Source organism: Artemia franciscana, chromosome 20 (genome assembly GCF_032884065.1).
Source record: "Artemia franciscana chromosome 20, ASM3288406v1, whole genome shotgun sequence".
NCBI lineage: Eukaryota > Metazoa > Arthropoda > Branchiopoda > Anostraca > Artemiidae > Artemia > Artemia franciscana.
The window spans coordinates 24,608,901-24,625,197 of NC_088882.1; the positions used below are offsets into that span (position 1 = coordinate 24,608,901).

The following is a 16,297-nucleotide window of genomic DNA, read 5'->3' on the forward strand; positions in this document are numbered from 1 at the left end:
AAGTCGTGCAAAAATTGCAGGGACGAAGGGGCTTCAAACCTCTAATTTCTCCGCTGAAAACGGTCTTGGTGGCCGAACCACTTTAGAAACCTTAGACAGTTACTCAAGTAAAACAAAGCTAAAGAAAAGAGTGTAAGTGAGCACAAACACATTAACGCTGTTTGCGTCCTTGCTCTATCTTCTGTAAGGTTAACGTCAAATTTAACTTCCCTAAGAGCAATAAAAATGTAATTATAAGTCACATCGTTTCATTATAAAAGTTGAGGGAAAATATGAAAGATTAACGAATCCAAGTCTAAAATAAATTTTTTAAAATGTGTATCATATGGGTGGATTACAATGTTGATACAACTACAATACGATCAGCAGATGGTGCTGCAGTAGGTTGTACACTTTGCTGCAATAGACCCTCATCAAATTCAAAATTTTGTCGTCGTTTTCAAGAGGAAGTACAGACCGTTGGGAACTTAGAAATTTGGAAAATCTCAACTGATATTGGACTCTAATCATATTGAATTTTCTTGAAAGAAATTTGTATTCTTTAAGAGTACAAGTTCAATGAATTACAGGTAGATGAATTTTATACAAAAATTTTAAAATACAACGAACTTTGCTTCTTCTCTGAGATTAACATAAATTTCAACGGTGTTGAAGTTTTTTTTTGGAAAGGTGTATTACATTATGCTCATAACTTCAGAAAACCCACAAATATGTGCGACTTTCGAAAGTTGAGTTCTGCAATGATGTTCTCATTCATAATGGGGTCTAACAAGCGATTCTGTTTTCAGAAAGAATAGATGGCACTGTATTATTTAAAATTAAAAGTGCATTTTTCAGTTCACCGCTGTGATTGCATAACAACAGTTATTTCGCATTGATAAAGGAGGTCTACGATAGTTGTTTACTTAAAATCTACAGAAAGATCAGCTTAGGGGGAGGCATAGGGCAACCCTCAGAGAGCTTCTAGATTTTGGGAAAAAACTTTCTTCGGTATATTCATTAAAAATGACATTTTGTTGGTACATTCGTTGAAAAAAACTACAAAATTATTTCCACTAGATTTCGAAAAATTGATTTTTAGCCTTCCCTTATTTCTATGAATTGACGCCACTGAAGCTACAGGAAAATGTGAACTGAATTTTGATTAAAAGACATTCTCACGCTAAGTAGTTTCTGTTACAGAACGGCAATGTAAACACATGGGATTCTTATTACTTCCTCTTTCCAACCCTCAGAGAGCCCCTAGATTTTGTGGAAAAAACTATTTTTGGTATATTCCTTGAAAAATGACATTTTTATTGGTACTTTCATTAAAAAATCTGCAAAATTGTTTCCATTAGATTTTGAAAAATTGAACTTGTATCTGAAATAATTTTAAAAATTGAACTTATGAACTTATAATCCACTGTAGGTTCTCATGCTGAGTAGTTTGTGTTACAGAATGGCGATGTAAACACCAGATATTTTTATTACTTCCTCTTTCTGTCGTTATCTTTACTTGTTATATAGCTTTTAATATCCATTTATAGGATCATATATAAAGTTTACCTATAAGCCATGAAAAAAAGTGTCTTTTAAAACAAAATGAATGTTCAGGTCTTTATTTTCTGCAAATGTTTTCTAATCAATGTTGGTGGCATAAGAAAATCGAAGAATTCATCTAAATTAATCCATAACTGTAATGGTGGCATTAATAAATGAAAATATAAGAGAGGACAATTTTTTTTCAATGTTTTAATTGTTTCTTACAAGAATACCAAAAAAGAAATTTTCCATGGATAATACAAAAAACAGGAGGGATACAGAAAGTTTAGGGTAAATATCCTTCTCTCTATGCTCTCTTTTCAACTGACGGTCATGAACTGTTTCTGATCTTGTCTTGAATCCATAAGAAATATTTCCTCTGGTTATAATTGAAAGCACCTATGAATACGATTATGTAGTAAATCTAACATCAACGGTGATACCTTATATAATCTTACCAAAAGAGATCAAAGATGGATAGGATAAGACATATATTTCCCATTTATTAAGGGACAATGATTAGGTTAAATGGTACTTCTTCTTCATTGTTGGCCATCCAATTTGAAAATCCAGCAGCTATGTCATTTATATTAACAATATTTTCTGTAACCAAAGGTTCCCTCATTAACTGGCTTTCTGTTGCTTTTTCTTCTTCAGTTTCAAACAAAGTCGTTTTTACATTGGCTAATGTTTTCGAATCATCTATATTGTCAGCAGTATTTTTCTTAGACATTCTGTTTTTCGTCCTCCATGGAAAAAATATGACCAGACCTCGTTCCTAAAGCCAAAATTATGTTTACATTAAACAAGAAAAAACACTAAGTTGAATAACTGAGAAGAAAAGATATAAATCATTTTAAAATACTGAAGCTTACGTGCATTAAAAAAACAAAATGATCAATTTGAAAAATTGAATAGCATACAAGTCAGCACAACCTTTACCGCACTTTTATTTACAAAACAATTTACACTGAAAGACCGAAATTGCCAAATGTCAACTATCACTGGTGGACGTCAACATCAAGAAGTATGAATTTTAACTATCACTGATAATTGTTCATGATGAATGTTCAAATTCAACCTTGAATTCCAACATACTCCTATATCTCGGCCTTTAAATTCATCATGTATACAACATGCAAGGCTAGATTTATTAGTAGGTTGAACAAGCTAATAGCATGAGACCTGCTGGCATCTGGATGATCGCAGATTCTAGTTCCTTATAGATACGTAGCTTGTGATATTTTGTTTTTACTAATTTTTTTCTTAAAAATTTAGTTTCGTCCAGAAATCTAAAAGGTTAGTTTACAAAATCATCAATATTTAAAAAAAACATTTTCATTCTGGAAGAAGCTACCAAGTAGCTTGTTGCAGATTAACAATATTAAAAGAACTGGAATAGAAAGAACTTAGAATAGAATAGTACTTTATTACCAAGCAAACTCGCACAACATCAAAAACTGCCGAACTTGTTGCTTTCGGTCAGCTAGCCTACATTGTATATAAAAAAAATAAGCACATAAGTACAATATATAAACATAGCCTACAGCAATGAGCCCAACTGGCTTTTTAAATAAAAATGAGTAAAATGAATAAAAATGAGCACATAAGCACACAAACATAAGCACATAAGTAAAAAATAAGTGACATAAGTAAAATGAATAAAAATGAGTATAGGAATAGAATAGAACTACTTTATTATCTAGCAAACTCTCACAGCATAAAACTGCCGAACTTGTTGCCTTCAGTCAGCTAGCCTACATAAGCACATAAGTGAAATATTATTACATTGCCTGCAGCGATGGCCTGTCAATTAAACTGGCCTGTCAAATACAGCGAGTACAACGAATAAAGTGAAAAAAAGAAATGGGGACATAAGTAAAACCATAAGTACATTATAAAAAACATACACCGATAAATCCAACTGGCTTGTCAGATAAAAACGAAACAAAAAACTAACACATTAACAATATAAATGACACATTAACATGATGAATTACAAATTTCATTTATTTATAATTTCAACAAACGCCGGCACAAAGCTCTTTCTATAGCGCTCAGTTCTTCCATTAATAGGATCTAAAAATGGGATTTTTTGTGCTTTTGATCGAGGTAAACGGGGCTTGGGAGGGCAACAATGGGCTGGGAGTATACATTGAAAGCCAAGGGTTACAAGGCAGATTATTTCCAAAATTGGTACAAAGAGTTACACGTAGGGCTGCTAAGGTAGGGAGGTGGAATTCCTTGAGAAGGAAAATTGTAAAGCACTTTGCTCTGACCGTAAATAATTCTCAGAGCTATCTTCTGGATAAATTCTAGTCTATCGGATTGATTCATCGTAAGACTGAAATGCCACACCGGGCAAGCATACTCAAGCTGTGGACGGATAAAATTGTATAAAGGCAGATGATATGTGCTCTTGGGCACGAAAATTTAGCAAATATCTTAAGTAGAGACAGAGATGTACTAGCCTGTTTAACAATAAAACGAATGTGGGCATCCGATTTCAAATTGCTAGTCAGTGTGACCCCTAAGAGTTTAGTTTTTGTTATAATTATTTCATTAGGTATTGGGGTTATAATGATAATCATCTTCGATTATCTAGGTTTCCCCGAATTTACAGGACTGAAAACTGGGTTCTCAGAGATTTCCTTGAAAATAACCTTCACTAAAATTAATCGATTTGTATTTCACGCTAATATTCACTCATTTACAAATGTTGCTTTTAGGTAGATTTTGGAGAAGCAAATTTAATCTTGAAAAAATTCAGGTAAACCCTCAAAAATGTGGGGATATTGAAAATACTGCTATTCGATCACTGTGCCTTTTCTTCATCTTTTGAATTGCAACTCGGATAGTCTAAATGGTCCTTTTAATTTTCTAAATTAGGTCTGCTGAGATTTTTGACATGTCACTTTTCTTAGAATATATTTTAGTCTATGCTTCTTTGTTTGCAGGCATTTTCTTTGGCTTTTCAGTTTCTACCTCTTTTCTTTCTCTTTCTGAATCTCCTGTGGTTTCCATTATCTCTCTCTCCCTTTCTCTGTCTCTCTCTTTCTCCTTCTCTCTTCTCCCTATCCCTAGGTTCCTTTCTTTCTCCCCCTCCCTCTCAATCTCCAATTTCATCTCTCTCCTTCACTAGGTTTTATTTTGTCTTATTTCATCCCTCTCAAGATAACCATTAGCTCTTTATGTCTTATTTATTTAATAACTATTACATTATATTCAACTAATATTGACTGATTGATAGATTGAGACAACAAGCATGTATTAAACACTGACAGAGTGGAGGGATTTTTTATAAGACTTTATGGGTCTAAAAAGAAAGTGGAACTCACTCCTGTCAACATTCTGATTAGATTCAATCAAAAGAGTCAGGATTGGGCTGGCAAATCTACATTAGCTCACTCTCTCCTGGTTTCAACCTCAAATGATGACGAGGATATTTTCCCTTTAGAGGCTAGAGGCCGGGACAAACATGAAAAACCATGTGAAAATCCAAAAGGGAACTGATTCAGTTGAGAATCCAAAGGATACTAGTTTTTCACGAAATGACACCACTCAACATACACCTATTTTTGCTTCGTTAACCTCAACTTCAGATACCCTACCAAAAATTAAACTCCCACTCCCCTATTGAAGGCTGATAATTATTCCCCTGAGCTTGCAACTCACACTCCTTCACCCAACTCTGGACCAAGGGTAAACTTTGTCACTGCTCCCCTCTCATCTGTATTAAGGCTGGAGCCAGTGAATCCTTGGCCCCTATTCCTCCCACAGCTATACTTCTTTGCCTTTCCTTCACACTTAAGAACAGTGCCGCTACCTCTCTCCGTATTTATCCTTTCACCTGGATAACTTTCAGCAAAAGATGACCCGAACTCCCCCCCCCATTCTTGACTTCATTCTTCCCCTGACCATTATCATTCACATATATACTTTTCTTCGATAATAATTTCTTAGACTACACTATATTTCAATTTATGTATAAAATGAAGTGAAAGTACTGAACAAAATTTGATAAGACAGTGGTTTTCTATTTCCTAGTGGTTTTCTAATCATAGGCAGCGCAATGGGGCAATAAGAGCTATGCGGGGGCAAATATTTTTTATTGGTTTTAAACCAGGGCACTTCGTATCGAAGGAGTTGTCTTAGAAGCTTCAAAAGGATCATTACATTGGAAATTGAAAGGGCTAGTGCCCTTATTAATAGTCGAAAGTGATTGGAGGGCAACTAACCCCCAAACAATGGCCACCATTTCCCCAAACCCTTAAAATCAAAATTTTAATGATAGCCATTTTGTTAAACGCAATTGAAAGCTCTGAAAATTATGGCTCTAAGGATAAAAACTACCCCTCCCCACAGCCCTCACGGCAGGGGTTATAAGTTACGCCCGAAGGCCATATAAAGGTATATATAGAAAGAGTGGTCGAATAAATTCGGAGGGGGCTCATTAGGTAATCCTAAGTTCTTATACCATTTTTAAGATTTAGAGTGATATGAGGGTATATGCCCCCCTCCCCCATACCTCGTATCTTCCTAATGCATCTGATAGAAATGTTGGAATGGCCATTTTTTTCTATTATTAGATTTTAGTAGGAGTAATTCTTAGTAAGTTTCAGGAATCTATAGAAGAAAATAAAATCCTCCAAAAAATAATTTCCACTCAATGGCTGCGGTGAACTTTGTGAAAGTATGGAGAAAGCTGACGAAAAAAATAAGAAATTTAATTTTATAAATGAAAATTTATCCAGTTTTATTTTTCGTATGTCGCAAATTATATGTTCTTAGGTTTTTACTATCTTTTATATGTTATATTTCTGTCCTTCGAACTTTCTGGTGAACTTTTGTAGATTTCTGTCCTTTATATTTTGTTTTTCAATTAATCACTTAAAAGGTAATATATCGATGCAGGATTGAGTAAATGAAAGAATAATTTAACCATGATACATTTTCCCCCATCTAATTTTTCTGCTTTTGGGAATTTTAGACTATAAAAGGGGTCATTGCATTTAAGGCTGCTAGAAGGGCAGGGAAATTGCAACTAGAACTAAGGACTAAAATTACCTTGCTATTGTCACTCTCTGACTCGTCTGACGCACCTCTTGATTGGTCAAGTGTTTCTACACCTGCGTTTCGGTCAAAAGCCAAACATGGTAATGCTCTAGAGGCTGCTACTAAGATATGTAGAAATAGAGCCTAAAAAAGCCACTTCGGTAAACTTATTAGATGGCGTCAAGTATTTGTAGGAAAAAGTGATATCTTTTTTAAGGAAAAGTGATATTTTCTGAATAAAAAGTTGTTTTAGCCGACTCTGCTCGAAAAAGTCGATATTAAAACACGACTTATTTTATTACAGTAAAAGGTGAAGCTTTGCGGTGCCAAATAGTAGAAATTAGCACTTAGTTGGGATGCCATTACTTTCTCTACTTGAAAAGGCAGTAACATCTTAAATATTGGTTCATATGAGCCTTTTACTCGTAGGATAAAATCAGCGTTTATAAAACGTCCCCTGGTGAGGCAAAAGCAAAAACCCGCATATCCGTTACTGCACTTCTTAGAAAAAATACAACATTTCGTATCCTTTTTGAGCGAGCCTTGTTACCTCAGGTACAGAACTTTTATTTTGAAGTAATTTCTTCAAAATCTGTGATTTCTTGTCATTTCCTGAAAATGTACGGTGTCACTGTAGATTTGACACCCGGTGAGGAAAAAAAATCGCTAGATTTTAGTGACATTTTGATTAATTTAGTGATTTTCTTCAATAAACTAGTGATTTATGTGCTGCTTTAGTGATTTTTTTATTTAGGCAATATAAAAATCACTAGAAATAGTGACAAATCAGTAAGGGTTGTTACTACCCTGCGTTACTGTCTGCCGTTTTGTAAATATATTTTCCTCCTTTGATGAAACCACGCGGACTTTCATATGCTATCAACTTTTAACGCGTAACTTTAGTTTTGATAAAAATCGAAATATTTCAGTTTATATTTTTTCAAGTTTAAGCTTCAGTTTCGATTGACAAGGATTGCTCTTCATTAGCATCGACGATGGGAAAGTTAGATATCTTTATACTTTGTCAGATCCTGTCTTAAAAAACTAAAATGATATTTCGTTTTGGATGTATACTTTCTAAAGAGCCAAAATTCCTTATTTTTTTTTTAATTTGAGTCTAAAACGATAAAATTTTATAGTTGGGGACTTTTTTGTTGCATTAGATGCTTTCTTTTAGGGTAAATAATTTAATTCGTTTGGGGTTAGATTAATGGTCTCTAACCGATTTCAGGCCATGCCACACTATATAGGAGTTTCAAAAATCCTGGTATCCACCCCTTTGTGCTTAAATTATATGCTAACGAAAATCTAACGAAAAATATTGCCTGTACGAAATATCTTTTACGTCTTACCGATAACCCACCAAATTATTGCCATGCCCCAACGGTGGGGTCTACACCCCACGTTTAAAATTACGGGGTTAGAGGCCCCGACGTAATTATAAAGTCTAATAAAAAAAACATCGAGCAGTAAAAGGTGAAAATACTATTAATTTTAATTTCATATTTTTCATGTTGGACGCTTTTTGCGAAGTGTGTTTCTGTATAGCCTAATATTATACATATGAGGGCTATAGCCGTTGGTTCGACTTTCTGGTTATCCAAAAGAACACTTACAGCTGTATCTGTGGATTTCCAAAAATTTACAATACTAAAAACACAGAACCAACACCCAGAAGATAAAATGTTTTCTCAGGGACAGAAAATTCCCTAAGTAGCCTGCAGAAAATAGAAGAGTAATTTATAAGACTGTTTATAGTCCTTCAGTGGCTGTGATGTAAACAAATCTTACTATGAAATTACAATTCTCTAGAAACTTCAATCAAATCTATTTTCAGTAAAGCGCTAGCTTTACTGAAAATTGTAGAGATATTGAGAAATATCTTGAGTCAGTTTATTTGACCTAGTTTTGAAGGTATACCTTGCGTATTCTCCAAAGCAATTATTTTTTTTTTCTCTTTAATCCTATAAAAATATTTTGTTCTAAGTACAAGCTATAAACCTTACAAAATTTTTTTGTTTAACTTAGCCAATGAAATTAAAGAAGTCAACATGGTTGGTAAATAAGGCAGTATTTACTTGCCAATCGTAGTCACGAGCAGTTTGACTATATTTATGATATAAAACGCGATTATAACTCCTTCTGAAATAGAATAAATTGTATTGATTGAAAAAAGTGGAAAAATAAGATAATTTAACTCACAAGTAGATATATTCGCCTCATCTTTTTAGTAAGACTATTTTAGCAGATGGAAAACACACAGGTGTTGATCGTATTTTATTAATATTACTAACAGTTTATGGATTTTTTTTTCAGAATGTTTCCAAATAACATTTTGAAATGACTTGGATAGCAAAACTTCCTTTGCTTTTTTTAATTGTTGTTTTTACTCTAATAGCTAGTGATAGAGTTTGCAAAATTAAGAATCCCTTGATAGAAAGCTTGAATAAAGGTTGGTAGAAATTCTTACTTTGGTCAACTGAGCCTCTGTCAGTCTTTTTGAAGCTAAGGAATGTTTCAATGTTGAATCCTGAATGATCGTGAAGATAATAGTAATACCACAGAGATAAAAATTTAGGCTGCTAAAAATTTAGGCCATTTGTAGTGTATGGCCAAATAAAGAAGCAAATGCACTAGCGATAGGAAACTTCTTGGACAGTAAAGCGACTTTCACACTAAGTACGTAATTTTCTATGCAAAATAGTTCTTTCCTTTCACACTTAATAACTTAAGACTTTAGTGTGCTATCAAGTTAACAAAATTAACAAAACAATTACACAATAACACAAGATGTTAACACTAGACTAACATAAAAGACTATAATACCAACATACTCATAATCTAAAATTTCCCAAATCATCAGAAGCAAACAGTCCACAAATTAAAAGTGTGGAGTTGAGATAGGGCTTTCCAGGAAATGATTATCAGCTTATTTTCAAACTAACAATTGCTCCTCGAATAATTCCATTCTGTTGCTGCTGTGTTGACTTTTCCATACTGTAAATTAAACTCACGTAACATAAAATTGTATGTAGAGCTCATGTTTACTTGGCAGAGCCAATGCTACGGACAAAATCTCTGCCTATTTCCGTAAGATTACACAACCTACCAAAGGGTCTTAAGTTATCCTAGCGTGAAAGGCTCTACGGTCCACTGTGGAAGAACCATAGCTCCTTGACAAGTGTTAGCGTTTGTAAGAATGATTTTAAGTACTAATAATTTGGTATTTTGCTAAAAAAGTCCTTTACATGTTCAACACAATAAATCACTATTTTAACTTTCTTTTTGTCATTCTTCTTTGTCAACTCTTCTTTTTAAAACAGTAAAAACTTTAGCGTAAAGAGCAGGGCGTTGACGAGGAAGCAGCCCCTTTCATATACGAAGTAATTTCTGTTCGTTTTAAGTTTTAATGTTGCTCCTTACTTTCAGTTAAAAAACTTGTTTTTTTTTATTTAATTTCTGAATGTTTTTGAATCAATGCATGTTTTGACTTTGGCTCTCCGCAGAGGAATAATTAAAACGAAATTTGCATATTTATTTTTTTGGCTAAATGGCTTTCTCATAGTTTTGATCGAATGATTTTGAGAAGAAAAAGAGTGGGGGAGGAAGCCTAGTTGCCCTTCGAATTTTTGTTTACTTAAAAAGGCAACTAGAACTTTTAATTTTTTTACGTATGTTTTTATTAGCAAAAGATATACGTAACTTATCAATTAGCTTACGTAACGAACTTTCGTATTCTCATGTTTTTAGTACATATATGAGGGGTTCACCCATTCGTCAGTACCCTGCTCTCTAAATTAAAGCTTAAATTTTGTCCCAATTCGTAAAGAATGACCCCTAAATCACAAAAGCCGTTGAATAAATAGTTGAAATTACTAAAAATACTTTAGCGTAAAGAGTGATGTATTAGTAGGAGGTTAGCCCCTCATATCCGTAATAATTTCTGTTCGTTTTAAGTTTTAATGCTGCTCCTTACTTCCAGTTGAAAAAACTTTTTCATAACTATTTTTTCATTTTTTTTTAAATAATGCTAGAAAATCCTGCGCTCCCTTCATGGAAATTTTCTTCACCCATGACAAATTCCACGATGGAAAGTTCCCCCAACATATCCCCCTCTTCTCAACCCCTCCCCCCAACCAAAAAATCCCCCTGAAAACGTCTGTACACTTCCCAATAACAATTACTATATGTAAGCACTGGTCAACGTTTGTAACTGGTAGCCCCTCCCACGGGGACTGTGGGGGAGTAACTCGTCCCCAAAGACATAGTTATAAGGTATTTCGACTACGCTGTATAAAATGGCTATCTCAGAATTTTGATCCGTTGAATTTGGGAAAATAATTAGCGTGGGAGGGGGTCTAGGTACCCTCTAATTTTTTGGTAACTTAAAAAGGGCACTAGAACTTTTCATTTCCGTTAGAATGAGCCCTCTAGCAACATTCTAGGACCCCTGGGTCGATACGATCACCCCTGGGAAAAAAACAACAAAAAAACAAACAAATAAACACGCATCCGTGATCTGCCTTCTGGCAAAAAATATTTCTAAAATAATTTTCTAAAATAAGACAAAAGTTTTCAGGCTCGTAACTTTTGATAGGTAGGACTAAACTTAATGAAACTTATATATTTAAAATCAGCATTAAAATGCGATTCTTTTGATGTAGCTATTGGTATCAAAATTTCATTTTTTAGAGTTTTGGTTACCATTGAGCCGGGTCGATCCTTAGGCTACTACAGTTCCTTACCACGAACTGTATGATTATTGAAATTAAAAAAAAATTATCTATGGGGGTGTTAGTACTAGTAGAGACGAAGGAGATTTTAGAATTAGTTTAATAAGGGACAGGTAAAATTTTCCAACAGTGGTAATTTAAATGACAGCCCTTCAACAGGTCACAACCGTGTAAGCGAAAGTCAAGAAGAAGTCAAGGCTGGCAGGAGTCATTGGATAGCAGCTAAATTTGCAAATCAAAAAATTCACTCAATTTGTAATGCATCAGTTTTGTTGACCTGTTTGCCATATCCAAATAGTTCAAGGGTTTTAAACAGTTTTGCCGCACTTTGGAAGTTTTATTAAGATGTGATTTTATTTATTTTTTTAGTCGGTTGTTCTTTTTTTTCTCTCTTTTTCTTTTCTCTTGCTTGTGCTATTCTTTGTCTTTTCTTTAGATGATTAACTGTTTTATTTCCTTTTTTGTTTTCTTTTTTTTCCTGTTGATAAAGGCTCTCGATAAATATTCGAAATTTTCTTATTAAGTGTTATTTTGTTGTTGTTCTTGTTTTTAGTACGTTTTTAGTACTCTTGTCACTGCTTTACTTAAAATAAATCCGCTTTTCTCTATAAGTACATAAATTCACTTCCCTCTCTAGAGCTTTCGCGTACTGTGCCCCGATTCTCCAACCGACAAGGAAGACCAGAAGGCAAGGTGTATTCCCGATTTTTTTTTTTTTTTGGGGGGGGGGTACACAGAAAAACCACACAAAATTTTCATTTGTAACATATGTACACAGATTTTGGAGACTTAACTGCAGTAACGTGTAGATATCAAACTTCGCCAGTTATATAAAACAAAATAGAAAGATTAAAATTGATGATAATAAAAACAATCGATCCAAGAGTTAAAACATTAAAAAAAAAAATAAAATGTTCCCGGTTATTATTACTTAGCTTAGGGCGAGAAACAAGAAAGTTTTGTATGGAAGACTTTGAAAAAAGAAATAATTTACTTGTAATTTTCAAGATATCTATGGTGGTTTAAGTTTCCACTTGGCAAGTTTAAGCAACCCGACTTCATTTCACTGTCCTTGGTAATTTAAAGGGTTATATTGACTGTATAATAGCTTGTTTTCTTTATAAACCTTTTTATTTGGGTTGTTCTAGTAACTATTTGTTTCAATATATTAGTATATGTATTCCTTACACATTGAAGTTTGTTCAGTCCTAAACTAGAAGAGGCTCAAGCAGAATCCATAAACATTATGTGATTAACCTTATGTAAGTTTCATCATTCATGATCAGTATATCTCAGTTTTTGAAAAGACTGGGAAGACGATGAAAAAGAGCTTATCACAATAAAACCAAATAAGTTGAGCGAATAATTAATAGCGCTTTTGCCCCTCCTCCTTTTTCGGAGAATAAAATGGTACAAAGTATAAATTGTCCCTGTCATGCTTATAGGGCGTATCTGAAATTTTTACAATTCTATGATAGTTTCTGAAAAAATACCTACTAAGCTACTCTCAAGAGAAAGATTGGAAGGGCCAATATATGTTCAATCACACTATGATTGCACTAATCGACAGTGCCCTGCTGAACCCCTCTCTTTGTGCGTAGCAAACAATTTTCTTAGCAATTATCCCAGAAAATATAAAAATATAAGACAATACCTTTAGCTGTAATATGGACGACTATGAAAAACGTTTAGGAATGACTGGACTTGGTTAATTTTGCTCTGCACCGCTATGCTGCACGCCGTGTTAGTGCAATGGGTATTTTTACCTATTGGTGTAATTGGAAAAGGCTGTAAACTTTGTTAGCTATTAATTTTTAGCTTCGAGCTACATGGATGTAAATAAAATTCTCTTCAGATCCTTATTTTCCTTTGCCAATCTTTTTAGAAGCTAAATGCTTTCAGAAAATTACCCACATAAGTGCATTTAATGCCAATCAAACCAAGCTTACATCTTTTTTAAACATCTTTTCATTAAAGTACTTTCTAGTATCTTAGCTCTAATCATCCACTATGAAATTCCATAGAGAGGTAGTTTTTCAACCTCATGGACATAAGAGAGCATTAAAAATTAATAACGTTGTTTCCGCGCGATGACTGGTATAACAAAACTACCACGTAGGGAATTTTCTCCACTGTCCGTCTTATGGGGTTGGTCAGATTGCCCTTTGAACAGTTTTTTGATTTACAATTAAAATGTACGTTACACAAAAAAAAGTTCGTAGATAAATGAGTTATCCATGATAATACTGTAATGCTGAATTGTATAACTTGCCAACAAGTCACAAAAGTGTGATTGAAAATGTATGTGATATTTAATATATATTTTCTGTAAAAGGAATCGCTTGATATACTAATTTTAATTGTCTTTTGTTTCATAGCTTCTCCTGAGCCAAGAATTTGTATAGCCTACACCCTTGCCGAAGACATAGAATTTAGCAGAAGAATTTATTTGGACCCGATGACGGAGAGTATTAGGGATTTTCTGGTAATTAGATCCAACTCCTTTTTTATTTTTATTAATGATATGCCAAATGCTGTTTCAACTACTTCTAGAATTAGGGATCTAGTCGATCCTGCACCTTCTGGATCCTGGATCACTACACCCTTATTTGCTGATGATGCGACATTGATGTATGTTGCTTCAACTGAACAACAACTTACCTCTACAATTAATGCAGCAATGACTAAGACATGTCTTTGGTTGAAGGTAAACTGACTTGACCTAAATGTAAGTAAGTCAAATTTTATTATCTTTTCACCGTCTCCAAATTATTATTCTTGAATTACTGAAATAGCTTCGCGAACGGCATTGTTAAATGGTCAAGTTCCGTTTTGTGCCTTGGGATTATTATTGACTATAATTTATCATTTAAGTACCATGTAAAAACTATAAGTAAAACACTATCTTGGAATTTAGGGGTTATCGGTAAATTAAAACACTTTTTCCTTCATATGTTTTACAGTTATTATATTTATCTCTGATACATCCGTATATTTTGTATTGTTCGTCTGTATGGCTTGTTACTTTCCCCTCAATACTTCGCCCAATCCGCGTACTGCAGAATAATGCCATTAGACCATTAGATTAGGTCTGGAATAGGGAACCGGCATTTGGTCAGGTCAATTTACAGTATAGTCAATATAATGCCTGCAGCTGGATTGCGTGATTTTTATACACTGGTTTTTGTGTACAAGTATTATTATGGGTGCGTTCCAGACTCTTTTACAGGAATATTTCGGAAAAGGTCTAAACTTCATAGTCATGGAACTCGGACAAGTGGAGATACTGAGGTTCCTCGCCTAGTTTCAAAGTAGGACTGTTTTTTCAGTTATTTACACAGGGGTTACGCTGTGGAATAAGCTAAGCTGCGTGTGGGGTTGTTTGGTAAGTATACCTTCAAAACAAACTGAGATTGATGGAATTAAAAATGACAATAATTGTTTTTTTTTTTTGCTTCAGGATCATGATATTTTGATGTTTTATTGTATATGAATTATTTATGTAAGTTTTTTTCAGTACACGGTTTCACCTTTCTGCTTATTATAGATTTATTTGTTGTTGTTTTTTGTTTTTTTGTTCTTTGTTTTTGTTATTTTTTCTCGTCTATTTTTTGTTGTTTTTTGTTTGTAGCACACCATCACAAGCGACGCTTTTGGTGTGCTGCCGATTGATTTTGTCTGTGTAATTTTTTTGGATAATGAATTGCTATTACCAAGCTTTTAGTTCTGCACTACTCAAAAAGAGAGCCTTTGCTATTTATACTAGCTCAAAAACTGAAGGCAAAAATCTCATGTATTTACACATCTATGATTAGGCACAAGTACCCAGTTTAATTCTTCCATTATTACTTCTTTCTTTTTTTTTTTGGGGGGGGGGTTAAGTTTCTTTAAGGTTACAGCGGACCAATTATAGGATAGGCATTTCTCCCCCTAGATTTTTCACCCATCCCTCTGGATTGAAGGAAATATTTTTTTTTGTGTTCTCATTGAAGAATGACATTTTTGGTATTTTTATTAAAGAAAATTGAAAAAAAATTAATGCTCAGACATATGTGCACGGTTATTATTTTAAAACCTTAAACTGATTTTATATTTAAATTTTGATCCCCTCCCTAGAAATATTTCCGTGAATTGTTACCACCGATTATAACCGATCAGCAAAAATCTCCCTTGTTGGCGTGCCAAACGAAATGAAGGTCGTCCCCGAATGGGATAGGAAGAGGTCGTAAGGAAAGATTTAAGGGAAGTGGGAGCTTCTTAGGATTGTGTTAAGACGGAGGCTTGTAATAAATTGGGATAAGGGAAGAGGATGCATAGAAGTGTTTGTAGTATTGCAGTGAGCTGTCAGTAGTCCTAGCTGCATGTGCCACTGTTTTTACCCAAGCATCATGGATGATAGAATCTTGATAGGTTACTTGGCTGAAAATTGAAAAGAAGACAGAGAAGACAAGAATATCACCTCACCACCACATCTCTTGTTCTCTCTCTTCCCCCCTCTCGTTCTCCCTCTATGTCTGTCAATCTCACTTACAATCTCTCAGTCCAAAAGGCTTCTTTAAATTTTCAGGTTGACAACTCAGAATACCCAGAAGACCTTGTGGAGAATAGAGGAGGATTACCTTTTAGTGGAAAAGTTCTTTACGAGACATTCGAAGAAGAATTTCGAAAAAGAATGTCATCTTACAGAGAGAAATGGTCTGGAAACAGGAAAAAGTGTCATTGCAAATCCAGTTAAATTATATTTTTTAAATTTTATATCTATTACAAAAGTTAAGAAAAGATTATTGGAAAGTTTGTGATTTATTATCAAAATTCGATTTAGATGTACTTAAGAAAAAATAAGCCACTCATCAATAGAATGGTAATTTATCAAAATTTATGATAAGCTACGGATTTTGGGTCTAGCAATCTATGGTTTTTAAAATAGAACATTAATTTTCAAATTTCGGAGTAGGCTTTGTGGCTGAAGATTAAGAAAAAATAAT

General features: G+C 33.9%; 2 protein-coding genes across 2 annotated transcripts; one reads left to right on the forward strand and one right to left on the reverse strand.

The window, feature by feature from the left end:
- Nucleotides 1-2,000: 2,000 nt before the first annotated feature.
- LOC136039948 (uncharacterized) lies at nucleotides 2,001-8,888 on the reverse strand. The gene is made up of 3 exons (XM_065723955.1): nucleotides 8,782-8,888; nucleotides 6,592-6,723; nucleotides 2,001-2,302 (listed from the first exon to the last, which is right to left on the reverse strand). The coding sequence occupies exons 1-3, from the start codon at nucleotides 8,800-8,802 to the stop codon at nucleotides 2,030-2,032; spliced, it is 426 nt and encodes a 141-aa protein (XP_065580027.1). The 5' UTR covers nucleotides 8,803-8,888; the 3' UTR covers nucleotides 2,001-2,029.
- Nucleotides 8,875-16,106, forward strand: LOC136039949 (uncharacterized). The gene is made up of 3 exons (XM_065723956.1): nucleotides 8,875-9,031; nucleotides 13,691-13,797; nucleotides 15,880-16,106. Exons 1-3 carry the CDS (start codon nucleotides 8,920-8,922, stop codon nucleotides 16,045-16,047), a joined length of 387 nt encoding a protein of 128 aa, XP_065580028.1. The 5' UTR covers nucleotides 8,875-8,919; the 3' UTR covers nucleotides 16,048-16,106.
- Nucleotides 16,107-16,297: the final 191 nt, after the last annotated feature.

What these genes read in the sequence shown, in the direction of transcription:
- LOC136039949 (XM_065723956.1), top strand. Translation starts at nt 8,920, where the DNA reads ATGACTTGGATAGCAAAACTTCCTTTGCTTTTTTTAATTGTTGTTTTT. An exon ending in GATAGAAAGCTTGAATAAAG is followed by an intron (nt 9,032 to 13,690) that starts GTTGGTAGAAAT and finishes TTTGTTTCATAG; the next exon opens with CTTCTCCTGAGCCAAGAATT. An exon ending in AGAGTATTAGGGATTTTCTG is followed by an intron (nt 13,798 to 15,879) that starts GTAATTAGATCC and finishes TTAAATTTTCAG; the next exon opens with GTTGACAACTCAGAATACCC.
- LOC136039948 (XM_065723955.1), bottom strand. Translation starts at nt 8,802, where the DNA reads ATGAGGCGAATATATCTACTT. An exon ending in TGAGGCGAATATATCTACTT is followed by an intron (nt 6,724 to 8,781) that starts GTGAGTTAAATT and finishes TGGCTTTTTTAG; the next exon opens with GCTCTATTTCTACATATCTT. An exon ending in CAGAGAGTGACAATAGCAAG is followed by an intron (nt 2,303 to 6,591) that starts GTAATTTTAGTC and finishes TTTTGGCTTTAG; the next exon opens with GAACGAGGTCTGGTCATATT.